At 41.8% G+C, this 12326-nt stretch overlaps 1 protein-coding gene across 1 annotated transcript in view; it reads right to left on the bottom strand.

Annotated features, from left to right (window-relative positions):
• The window catches only part of slc27a6 (solute carrier family 27 member 6), a 38039-nt gene extending 29692 nt beyond the window's left edge, over positions 1 to 8347 (bottom strand). The window contains exons 1-4 of the mRNA XM_084046598.1: positions 7823 to 8347; positions 5562 to 5794; positions 4386 to 4595; positions 2543 to 2701 (exon numbers count right to left, since the gene is read on the bottom strand). Coding sequence (XP_083902724.1) covers positions 2543 to 2701; positions 4386 to 4595; positions 5562 to 5794; positions 7823 to 8136 — 916 coding nt within the window. The 5' untranslated portion in view covers positions 8137 to 8347. The remainder of the gene's footprint in view (positions 1 to 2542; positions 2702 to 4385; positions 4596 to 5561; positions 5795 to 7822) is intronic.
• Positions 8348 to 12326: the final 3979 nt, after the last annotated feature.

Raw genomic sequence — 12326 nt, 5'->3', positions numbered from 1 at the left:
TAAGCCCTTAATGGTGAGACGCGGGGTCCAGCGAGGCCAGGCTCTTTGTTGGAATCATCACATCATACAGCAAACAGCTCCACTGTACGTGCTGCTGCTTGCGTTCTGGAGGAACACAGGGCTCTGTCAAAGGACCGCTCTGTTTTCCTGACCCGCTGACATGCTCACAAAAAGGATCGTTACGTAATCCAGTGGTTCTCAGACTTTTTCGTGTCAAAGGACTCCCCAAAAGACATGTGTTTGGCCGCGGACCCCAATGTCAAAATATTTTGTGTCCCCCCCCCCCCCCCCCCAAAAAAGCAAAGATTTGAGTTACAAATGTTCGCTCTGAAAAGTATTATATTCAAAGATTTGCACCGATTTTAACGATTTTTACTACGCTATGAGCTTGCTATTTTTGAATAGCCAAAGTACAAAAGGTTAAAGTGGTTCAAATTATTGTGATGCTATATTAACACATTTTGCTGGGGACCCCCTGGAACAATTCCCCTCACAAAGAACCCCCACTTTGAGAACCAACGATGTAATCGACTGATATGATGAGTATTGTTTTCAATTAATCTGTGATTCATTTTAAGCAGTGGATCTCAAAGTGGGGTCTGCATGAAAGACTTCTCTCTCTCTCTCTCTCTCTCTCTCACACTCACACACTCACACACACACACACACACACACACACACACACACACACACACACACACACACACACAAAGACTCACTCTCTGTCTCACTCTGTCATTCTCTCTCTCTCAGTGTGTGTGCTGTCCAAATTATTGTTCCGGTTCACACTGGGCCAATGCGAGTTGAAATGCTCTCCCTTCCCAACCAGCCCTGCCATTGATTCATTCAACATGCACAATGGGGTGACGACTGACGTCAGAGACTGGCCTCCAAGTACCATGATAATGGATGTACTAAGTACTCTGACAACCAGTGGTGGACAGTAACAAAGTACATGTACTTGGGTAATGTACTTAAAGGTAGGGTAAGAGATATTTTTGGGTAATTTTTTTTTTTAAAGTACTATATTCTGATAGTAATCATTGCTACAGAGCGTTTGTTCGGTCACAGGGGTCTCTCTAGCTCTTTAGTAAACAGAATATAGTACATTGTCAGATAGGTGACAACATTTAAACCATACCAATAAACCAATAAAGTATTCAATCAATCAATCAAAATAAAAGTTCACCGTCTTGTGGACATTTTCTGACTAAAGAGTGGATTTCATACAAAAGGTGGGTTTCTGAGAGGCTTCCCGCCGCGGAGAACAGGCTTTTATAAAACTGCCTTTGTTTCGGTGAGTAGCTAAATGATATTCTTTATTTTTACTACAGTTTAGACATGGCACTTTACAACCTATATGAGAAATACACAGTTCCTGGCAGAGTGTGTTTGTATTAGATACATACACAGCCACAGAAAACACAATGCATTTTCTTGGAGGGTCAGTGCTCCTTGTGTAGGATAGGCTACTCTTCCATAATTAATTGCACGACTTTGGGTCAGCTGTTTCAACTAAAGTTCTGGCAGAAAACGTGTATTTAGCCAAATATCTCCACTTTTCCATGATATTAACTCGGACAACATTCTCTGCGTGATGGGATGACATTCATAGCAGCAGCAAAAACATGTACGCTTCCTTCAATGAACGCATATAAACTATGGATGGGACACACAAATTGACATGTGCATCGTTGTTGGTACGGGATCACACAATAACAATTACAATGCTGCCGAGATAATCTCTCCACGAAAATGCATTGAGTGTTCATATGGCCGTGTATGGAAGCCATGCAATAATATCCTGTGTATTGCAGCCTTATCACTAGAAAAACGATCCGAAGTTCATCTTGAGTACTGCTGGTGATTGTAGAGTGGGAAATTAGACTGGAGCAAGCGTCGGACAAATTATATAAGTTGTAGTTGCAACTACTAGAAACTATTCACATCCAACACAAATGTAGGCTTTTGCTGGGAAAAAATACACCCTTTGCCACGCACTTGTTGCCATGCATACAGGCTCACATGTATATTTTTGTCATTCATATTTATTGATGTAATTCACATTTTAATGCTATTCATAACATAATTATGCAATGTAATGTTTTCATATTGGTCAAAGTGCGCTGTCACAATGTTTTCATATTACGTCTGCATGTTTTTATAATGTGTGCGTGTCGGCGCGGTTGCGCACGTGCACGCGCGTGCATGTGCTCGCACGCGTGTGTTATAGGGCGCTCCCCCACTTCTAAAAGTAGCACTGCAACACTGGTCGAGCGTCTATACACAAACACAATTAGTGTTCGGTTAAGGGAAGCCGGGCGGGGAGGGTGATTATTGTTACTGCATTTAATCTCCTACGGGCTGGGGGGCGGCACCTGTCAACAGGGAGTGTGGGGCGGGAGGAGTAGGATGAAGGCTCTACGTCCTCCCGGTGGGGGCTCCTCACTGGCAGGTCAGTGAGGATGCAACAACAGCGACAACACACAGAAACATTGGAGAAAAAAAACGTTTTTAAGGTTTGTGAGGTTTTTGGGCCTACCCAGCTCAATGGTTCCTCCGATGCCGATCATGGAGGCAGCGCTGTGGTACAGCGGTAGAGGAATGTACACCACGTCCTTCTCTGTCGCTCCGAACGCCCAGAAGCCTGCTGCTGCCTTCAGGGTCTGCAGGTGGGTGATGACCGCAGCCTTAGGGAGACCTGGACACATTGTTGCCAGATTTTGTGAGAGAAATAAGCAACTTGTCGTCCCTATTTGGGGCATGCCATTATAGGCGACCAATAGATAAAACAATATCTATGCTACTTTTTTTTTTAAACACTTCTGACACTTCTGACCCCAGGGTCATTCAAATGTATATCAAATATCTAATGTAGGTATTTGATATACATTTGATCAGACACATCAAGACTCACTGAAAACACACATCCCTGCTTCTGGTGACTAATGTTGTCCTTCTAATGCGTGAGGGGACCCGTCATTTTTCAATTAGTTATTTCATGCATGATTTTAATGGATTTCATGCATGGACTTGATTAACCCTGACCTCACCATCTCAGACAGGCCACTGAGCTGGTAAAAAAAAAACTGTCTGGGGTGCACACAAAGGCTGAGTAGACTATTAAAGGTAGGGTAAGTGATATTTTTTGGTTAAAACAAAAAAAAAATTGTTAAAATGTTAAAGCACTATTCTGATAGTAATCATTGCTATAGAGTGTTTGTTCAGTAACATGGGTTTCCCTGTCTCTCCAGCTCTTTAATAAACAGAAAATACATTTTCAGGAAGGTGACAAAATTCAGCCAATCAGGAGAGAGTACCCGTTTACCAGCTTCATTTGTATAGTGTTCCAGTTCCAAATTTGTCTGTTCATTTCTTTGTGTCATCACTTCCAATTTCACTTGTTTAATCTGTATCTTGTCTGAGTTCTCTCTCCTGATTGGATTGAATTGGTATCCCGACCCGAAAATGCATTTTCTGTTTAATAAAGAGCTGGAGAGACATGCAGACTCCTGTTACTGAACAAACACTCTGAGTGTATAGCAATGACTAAAGCTATTTAACACGTAATTTAAACCAAAGAAAACCACTTACCCTACCTTTAACCTTTAAAATGATCCCCAAAGTGTTTTAAAGTGAAAAAACCCTTTCAGTGGTTAAAGCGTGGGTTGTGTAGGTACCAGCTTTGAGCTTTGTACTGTACCTACGAACGCAAACAACATCAAGGCTGCCTCGGCCCGACCACCAGTGTCGGTTTGTTTAAGTCCGTTTGTGTGTTAAAAGTTCTTCCATCACAGAGCACAGTAACAACACATAAAGATGATGGATGATTATTTGGACTTCTATCATGGCCTGCTACCCACACACAACCCAACCTTCTACCAACCTTCAGCATCACTTTAAAGGGATAGTTCACCCCCAAAATGACTTTTTTTTCCTATCGATTACACACCCCATGGAGCCTTGAATTCATGGATATTTTTTAGTTTTTGTCGCATTCCTAAGCTAATAATTTGATGAGTCTCCGGTACTCCGGTGAACTTAATCATATTTGAACTTATAAATATTGTGAAAATAAAGCTTGTAGATCGGCTATTTTCACAATTTTTTACGTAATATTTGACAAGTTGGCCAATTTGGTATTTAAAAGGTCTTAAAAGTCATTACATTGTCACTTTAGAAATGTGCAGATACCCTGTATACACTTATCCTGTATGTTGGCCTGTTTACTGTTGAGCGACAAAACAATGTTGCACATTAAGCTAATCGTCTGGGGACCCCCCAAAAAAAATGTGGGGACCCCCCCTGGTCCCGACCCCCGGTTTGGGAACCACTGGATTATCTCACTATAAACGCTATACATTTGAGCAGAGTTTCTCGGTTACCGGTGGTCCCAGAGGTGAAGATGTACAGGGTGTGGGCCTTGAGGGAGGTGGTGTGCCGCAGCTCGGCGGGGACGGGCCGGGCCGAGGCGGCGTCCATCTTGTCCAGCAGCGTGAGGACGTGGGCGGAGTCACTGCTGCGCGTCATGGACCACACCTGGATGTTGTCCTCCTGCAGGCTGGGCAGGATGTCCTCCAGAGACGACACCAGATCTGGAGACACACACACGACCAACCAATCCACACCAGGCGTTAACCCATTATTAAGACCTGAGGCCTTAATAAATCCTAACAGCTTTCTGAAAAACCTATGTTGCTATGTATCGTTGCTGTCGGCCAGAAACCTCATATCTCCATATTCTACTTTTTTTTGTAAATGAATGCTCAACTACTTGATCATACTGCAGCGTCACACAAAAGGATCAAAAGTAGCAGATCTACAAGCTCAAAACGCGGCGCAAAGCCGCGTTTTGATATTTTTGAATTTGAATCCTGAAAAGTAACGATATCTAGCTACATTTTTCGCTTTCAAACATGTTTGGGGTCATTTTAACGTCTACTCTGGCCTTTGTGTTCTACCCCCGGCAGTTTTTAATTTGCTTGATTCAGTATTTAGATATTTGCTTTTAATTTTATCAGACACGCCCCCTTCCTATACAAAACCATTGTGACTTCAAACTCCATTTTAACCATGTTATATTCATTGAAAACACCCATCCTTGGTTCTGGTGACTGATATTGGCCTTCTAGTGTGAGGGAGCCGTGTTTTTTCAATTATTCTTTTCATTTATTTTTTATAATTTCTTTGGAAAACAATATAAAATAAATAAATGGGGGGTCCCTGGCACAAATATATATTTTCAAATGGGGGACCACGGCCATCGTCTCTGTTGGGTGGAAACCTCGTACGTCCAAAACTGTTACTTCTCAGGATTCAAATTCAAAAATAGCAAAAGTAACAGATCTACAAGCTCGAAACGCGTCGCAAAGCGACGCGTTTCGAGCTTATAGATCTGCTACTTTTAGTGTGACGCTGTAGTATGATCAAGTAGGGCATTCATTTACGAAAAAAACACAAAAGGTTAGAATACGGAGATAAGAGGTTTGTGCCCGACAGCAACGACATCAATTTGGGGGGTCGTCCATCCTCGACATGGAAGAAGTCTTAGGTAAGTATACCTGCTCCGACCACCAGCGTTGTGGCCCCGCAGCAGTGGAAGCAGTGCAGCAGGGACCTGGACTTGATGTTGGTGTTGAGAAAGGCCACGGCGCAGCCCAGCTTCCACAGGCCCAGCCACACGCACACGAAGTCGGGCTCGTTGCCCATCAGCAGCGCCACGGTGGCGCCCCGCCGCACCGCGGCGCGCGACAGGAACACGTTGGCCACGCGGTTGCTGCGCTCGTCCACGTCCCTGTCACCAATTGATTGATTGATTGATTGATTGATTGATTGAACACTTTGTTAATTGTTAACCCATTAAGACCTGAGGCCGACTCAGCAAATGCCTTCTAAATCAGTAGTTCTCACACTTTCAAGATTTTTCAAAAATGTTCTAAAATAGCAGATGTAGCCTACAAGCTCGCAACACAGATGCTTTCCTGGTTTTAAGGATAACACAAAAACGTCCTGGGAACTTGTTTCCATTGTGGTCCTATGTAAATTAATTCATCAACATAGCATACAAAATGAACACAATAATACATGTCATCAACAAATGCAAACACTATATGAGCATGAAAGTTTAGTCGATGATTAATTGTTGTATACATAATTGCGATTAATGGAGCACTTCACCCGATTTCAACCTTATTATTATTATTATTATGATTATTGTGGACAGTTCGGAATCTCGCCTACCAGTGACATCATCGATGGGGATTCCGAGCCAATAGAAACTACAGTCTCTCTTTCTGTAAGGTTAGCATGCTGAAATAGAAGCCATTGTTCTTGCATTAATAACAATTGTTTAAAAAAAATTGTATTTGAAATTACCAAACCTGCATACCGATGATGTCACTGGTAGGCAGGTTTCTGAACTGTCCACAGCCCTCCTCTGAGACACAGACACACGTAGACAAAAATGGTACCATATTATAATGAGAGTTAGTGAGGACCATTGAAAATGGGCGTAGAGCTCCTTTAATGAATTACATTTCTGTTTGAATTTAAGGCTTCGTAAACAGAACTTTCACAGGGCAGATATGAAAAAAAGGTCAATATACAAAGAAATGAGTTATAATGACATATTTGACAGATTAAATAACTTCATACTTTTAAAAGATATTAAAAAATATAGCTGCATAGCCGGTCTACAAGCTTACAACACATCATGATGTGACATGTTGTAACTGTAAGCTTGTAGATCGGTTATTTTGCTTTTGAAAATATTTTATAATGAATTAAAAATGTTCAACATGAAATGTATGATTAAAACTGATGCTGCGGTATGATAAGCTGGGTAACCGGAAGATTCGCCCCAAAACGAGCTCGCCCCCATGTTTTTCCTCTTGTATTTGTTTTACTGAGGATAAGGTTAGACATAAGTTAGGGGTTAGGCATAGTTTTACTGAGGTTACGTTTAGGAATACCAGGTGAATACCGCCGGATTTGCCCCGGGGGGCCGGGGCAACTGTGTTTTGGGGCGAGCGTTTTGATACCTGTGTAAGACAAGACCCTAGGCCAGGGGTCTTCAACGTTTTCAGGCCAGGAACCCCCTAGCAGAGAGAGAGATGAAGCAGGGACCCCCTCTATATTGTAAAAAAAATGTATCTCAGATAAACTTTTGCTGCTCTTTTTTCCCTCTACACCTATAACTCTTTGCCAAAAATAGCAGATCTACAAGCTCACAACACCTCGCAGTGAGCTTGTAGATCTGCTATTTTTTTCAGAAAAGGGATGCTAGGGTTCAAGTGGTGAAGGTAAAAAAAATAAATCATATCACACAAAGATTTGGCGGCCCCCCCTGTAGTAACTCTGAGGACCCCCTAGGGGTCCCGGACCCCCAGTTGAAGACCCCTGCCCTAAGCTAAACCTAAGTCTTCCATCCAGTATTATATCAATATTTTAATATTATATTATATAATTATTATAATAATTATAATAATTATAATTATAATTATAATAATAAAAAAATAATAATAATAATACATAAAAATAATAATAAATAAATAAACAAATAAAATAAAAAATAATAATAATTAAAAAATAATAAGAAGAAGAAGAAATAAATAAATAATAATAATAATAATTATTATTATTATTATAATAATTATTATAAACAAGTCCTAACAACATTTCTGCTTTGTTGTAGCCTACTTGTAAGTTAGTGACAAATAGGCTAAAACCCTCTTGTCATTCCTGGGATTATGCAAACATCAGATCAGAGGGCGGCGGTCAGTCATGTAACAACCAACACAACAGTGCCATGCTTTAGCTTTACCGGTAGGTGTGCGTCTCGTCCCCGTAGAGGATGAACGGCCGGTGGGGGGTGCTGGCCGCGCGGCGCGCGAACGTGTCGGCCACGGTCACCACGGAGGAGCGCAGCTTGTAGAGCTCGAGCCGCGCGCCGCGGCTCACCACCCGGCAGAGGAAGCACGCGTCCCGCCACAGGTACGGGAAACACAGCCTCTGCAGCGCGGCGGCGGCGCCCGCGGACACTAGAAGAAGACCCACCCAGTAGACCCAGCCCGGGGGGGCGATCATGATGAGGATGCCCGCGATCAGAGCCACCGAAGCGGCCAGAAGGAGCGACATGACCCCGCCGATGGAGAGGAGTCGGTCACACTGACTTCTACTACTACTCCTCCTCCTCCTATTATCTGTCTTTCTATCAGCCACAGGCTGCTCTCTGGTCACTTACTACCGGTGTTGCCAGGTAGTGCGAGAGAAACAAGCAGTGGGGTCTATGAAAATAGACAAGGGGTCCGGGACCCCTAGGGGGTCCTTAGAGTTACTACAGGGGGTCCGCCAAATCTTTGTGTGATATGATTATTTGTTTTACCTATTCCACTTGAACCCTAGCATCCCTTTTCTAACGAGAACTTTAGCCAAAAATAGCAGATTTACAAGCTCACAACGCCTCGCGCTGTGAGCTTGTAGAGGAGGCGTTGTGAGCTTGTAGATCTGCTATTTTTGGCAAAGAGATGTAGAGGGAAAAAAAGACCACAAAAAAAAGTTGAATCTGAAACACAATTGTAAACAATATAGAGGGGGTCCCTGCTTCATCTCTCTCTCAGCTAGGGGGTCCTTGGGCTGAAAACGTTGAAGACCCCTGGCCTAACATGTATTGATTGTTTTTACCTGTCATATCCCACTGGGGAACTCCATGAATGCTTTATTTACAGTTTGCGAATAGTACAGTGGTACGATTATACAATTAATGCTGAAAGGATGACACAAAAAGCCCTGAGGGCTTGTTTCCATTGTGGTCCTCTGCATTCAATTCATCAGGACATTTAAAGACATGCAATATACAGTAATATACAGACATCATCAACACTGACTAGTAGTAGCAATAAAACGTATACAGTAGACAGTTGGGGGTGGGGGGGGTCATTTCTGGTCTTAAGCTTCTTAGACTTTACACCAAAAGACCATAGGCTACATGAGCACTTTAATTCGGTAACAGCCCAACTCACTCCAAATCCAACTCACTCCAAATCGCGCCCAACTCACTCCAGACATCTCCCTCCACAGCAGAGCCCAACTCACTCCACACACTTGGCCAACTCCCTCCACACACTTGGCCAACTCCCTCCACAGCAGAGGACAACTCACTCCACAAATTTAATTTGCACACTCCACAAATTATTATTGAGGAAGACATTTGTGCTTAAGTACAATATTGAGGAATTAAGTACAATATTGAGGAATTTCTTACTTTTAACTCTATTCTGTTTTAGGCTTGGTTAAAGTTTCCACAAATTTAATTTGCACACTCCACAAATTATTATTGAGGAAGACATTTGTGCTTAAGTACAATATTGAGGAATTAAGTACAATATTGAGGAATTTCTTACTTTTGTGGTGTATTTTCTGGATACCCTTGTAGAAATTGTAGACCAGACAGTGCCTTTTTGGGAGGAAGTCAATTCTCGAGTTTTATTGACCAACGATTGAACACAATCAGCAGGGTTAGTAGGGCAAGTTGAGGCATCAGATGAGTGTGAGCTCTGAGACACAGAGAGATTCTGTGTCTCCCTTTATACAACCAGATCGGCATTTGATTTCGTAATATTGGAAGACACCAGATATGATGGGTGGCGTTACACAAAGCTTATTAATATCACACCTCCTGACCGATCTACCTATCCTTAGCCATCGGTTCCTTACAAGGGCCAAAGTCAAGGAGCCACCTGTCTTTGTCAGGTGCTCTAGTGCCAGCCTTCAGATGCGTTCATCATTCTTACTAAGAATAGGCTTGATTCAGATTCGCCGAGTCACTGTTGATATTCAGGCCTCAACCTCTAAATCTCCTCCAGGCACAGGGCTGTGTTATAATACACAGCTTTATAAGTAAATTATGCATAGATAATGTCACAATACATCAACACTTTTAACTCTATTCTGTTTTAGGCTTGGTTAAAGTTTTAAATACTGTCTCTGGGGGGGGGGGGGGGGCTCGCTGGCCCCCGTCTTGTTAGGCTATTATTGAGCCTTAACAGTATCTATGGCCCTGGACTGTTAACACTTTGGCACTTGGAGTCCAGTGTTTGTTAGATGTCTTATTCTATTGTTGGTCAAATCAAGAGGTGTTGTTATATTCCTCGTTAAGGTTTTGTTTTTTGACCTAAACCAAAGTGGATCCAAAGTTTCTCTTTATATTGCATGTAACCAAATGAACCCAAAGGTTTAAGAAACACTGCTCTAAATACCAGGTTTATACACAGGTTTATATAAAAGCTACAAGCTGCTGTTCATAACACAACACTATTTTTACCAATTCTATAGGTAGCCTACATCAGCTATTTGAAAATAGACAATCTAGATCTGCTATTTTCAAAAAGATATCTTGAAAAAAAATGATTGATATAATTGAATACTTTTTGAAAGACACAAGTCTTGTATGGCCAAAACATATTTTCAGATGGGGGTCCGCAGAGAAATACATTGACAAGAAAATGTTTGTGAAAAAGCACTGGTTGAAACAACAATGGGAAACAAGCCCAAAATAAGCAACTATACTCTTTAGAAACAAGCCCACAATAAGCAACTATATTCTTTAGAAACAAGCCCAAAATAAGCAACTATACTCTTTAGAAACAAGCCCAAAATAAGCAACTATACTCTTTAGAAACAAGCCCAAAATAAGCAACTATACTCTTTAGAGACAAGCCCCAAAAAAAGCAACCGCCAATATTTACAAGCAACTTCACAGAAAAAGAAGCCCAAAGTCGCTTATAATAAGCGGACATGGCAACACTGCTTACTACTGTAGCCTGCTGTACTTCTGTGGACTGTGGACTCTGTCTGTGTGTGTGTGTGTGTGTGTGTGTGTGTGTGTGTGTGTGTGTGTGTGTGTGTGTGTGTGTGTGTGTGTGTGTGTGTGCGTGCGCGTGCGCGTGCGTGTGCGTGTGCGTGTGCGTGTGTGTGTGTGTGTGTGTGTGTTTTTGTGGATCATGTGACTGTTGTTTCGCTAAATAGGGGGAGGATTCTTTGTAAAAGAGGGCGTCTTGTTGCGGTCGTGCATAAAAATAGATAGAAGGGTGGGGGGGTGTAGCCATGCAGGAGACCTGAGGAGACCTAAGGATTGATGATGATGTTGGTGAAGTGATGATGATGATCATGATGATGATCTAATTAAATGACAATAACTTTTTTTTATTTCAAGGACTCATAGTCTACTAATCCACTGGTTACATATTACATTATTACATTATTTATTTTAATGTATTTTTTATCTCTGGGGCCCCACTCTACACTGTCAGAGTGTTCATTCTACACTCAGAGTTACAGTCCTGTAAGGGTCCATCAATCAAGCTGTTTTTTTGTGTTATCCTTTTCACATTATTGTATAACATCAGCACTTTCAGCAAACTGTTAATAAAGTATTCAATCAATCAATCAATCAATCAATCAGTCAGTCAGTGTCTGTCTGTCTGTCTGTCTGTCTGCTGGGACCCCTGGGTGCCGATCAAGGACCCCCACATTGCAACCCACTGACATAAGGAATTATATAGAATCATCCTTTCTACAAGGGATCTACATTTATCCAAGTCCAATTAGTCTGCAATGCAATGTTTCTAAAAAGTTTTGATTATAAAGGACCCCCATTATATGCATTATTATATGCCATGGACCGCCATAACTCTGAGAGTTTGTAACTCTCAGAGTTACAAACGCACAAGGGTCAATTTTGTTATTAACTATCAATCATTTTGCTGGGGACCCCCTAGAACACCTTCCCGGACCCCACTTTGAGAACCATACTCACTGAAATGTAGTCAAGTAGACTCAGTTTTAGGTGGGTTTGAACAGAAATGTCATTATATTTGTCCGCATTTTGGAAACAAAAAAAGGTTTCAGTTGATGGATGTTGGAGGAAAGATTTCCATAGAAATGCAGTTGATACTCGACACAAAATACAATCTTTAACAACTGTCTGTAGTCATTTGAAAATGTTCCTCTGTTTGCATTTGTTTTTGTTGTTTTTTTGGCTGAGAAGAGTAGGGTACATTCTGTCACCATAGTCAAATATTAACCTGACATGCATGGCACAAGGGATAGTTTTTTCCTTCTGTAGCTGTCTGTCTGAACCAAAAATACTCCAAAATAGCAGATATACAAGCTCGCAGCGCGTCACTTCGTGCCACGCTGCGAGCTTGTATATCTGCTATTTTGGAGTATTTTTGTTTCAGACAGACAGCTACAGAAGGATGAATAGCCAACATATAGATGGATAAAGTGGTTAAAATGATTGCGATGCTACGTTAACTACTAGCTCC

Source organism: Gymnoscopelus microlampas, assembly GCF_963454915.1.
Source record: "Gymnoscopelus microlampas genome assembly, chromosome: 21".
Taxonomy (NCBI): Eukaryota; Metazoa; Chordata; class Actinopteri; order Myctophiformes; family Myctophidae; genus Gymnoscopelus; species Gymnoscopelus microlampas.
This window is presented reverse-complemented; position numbering and strand designations above follow the sequence as displayed.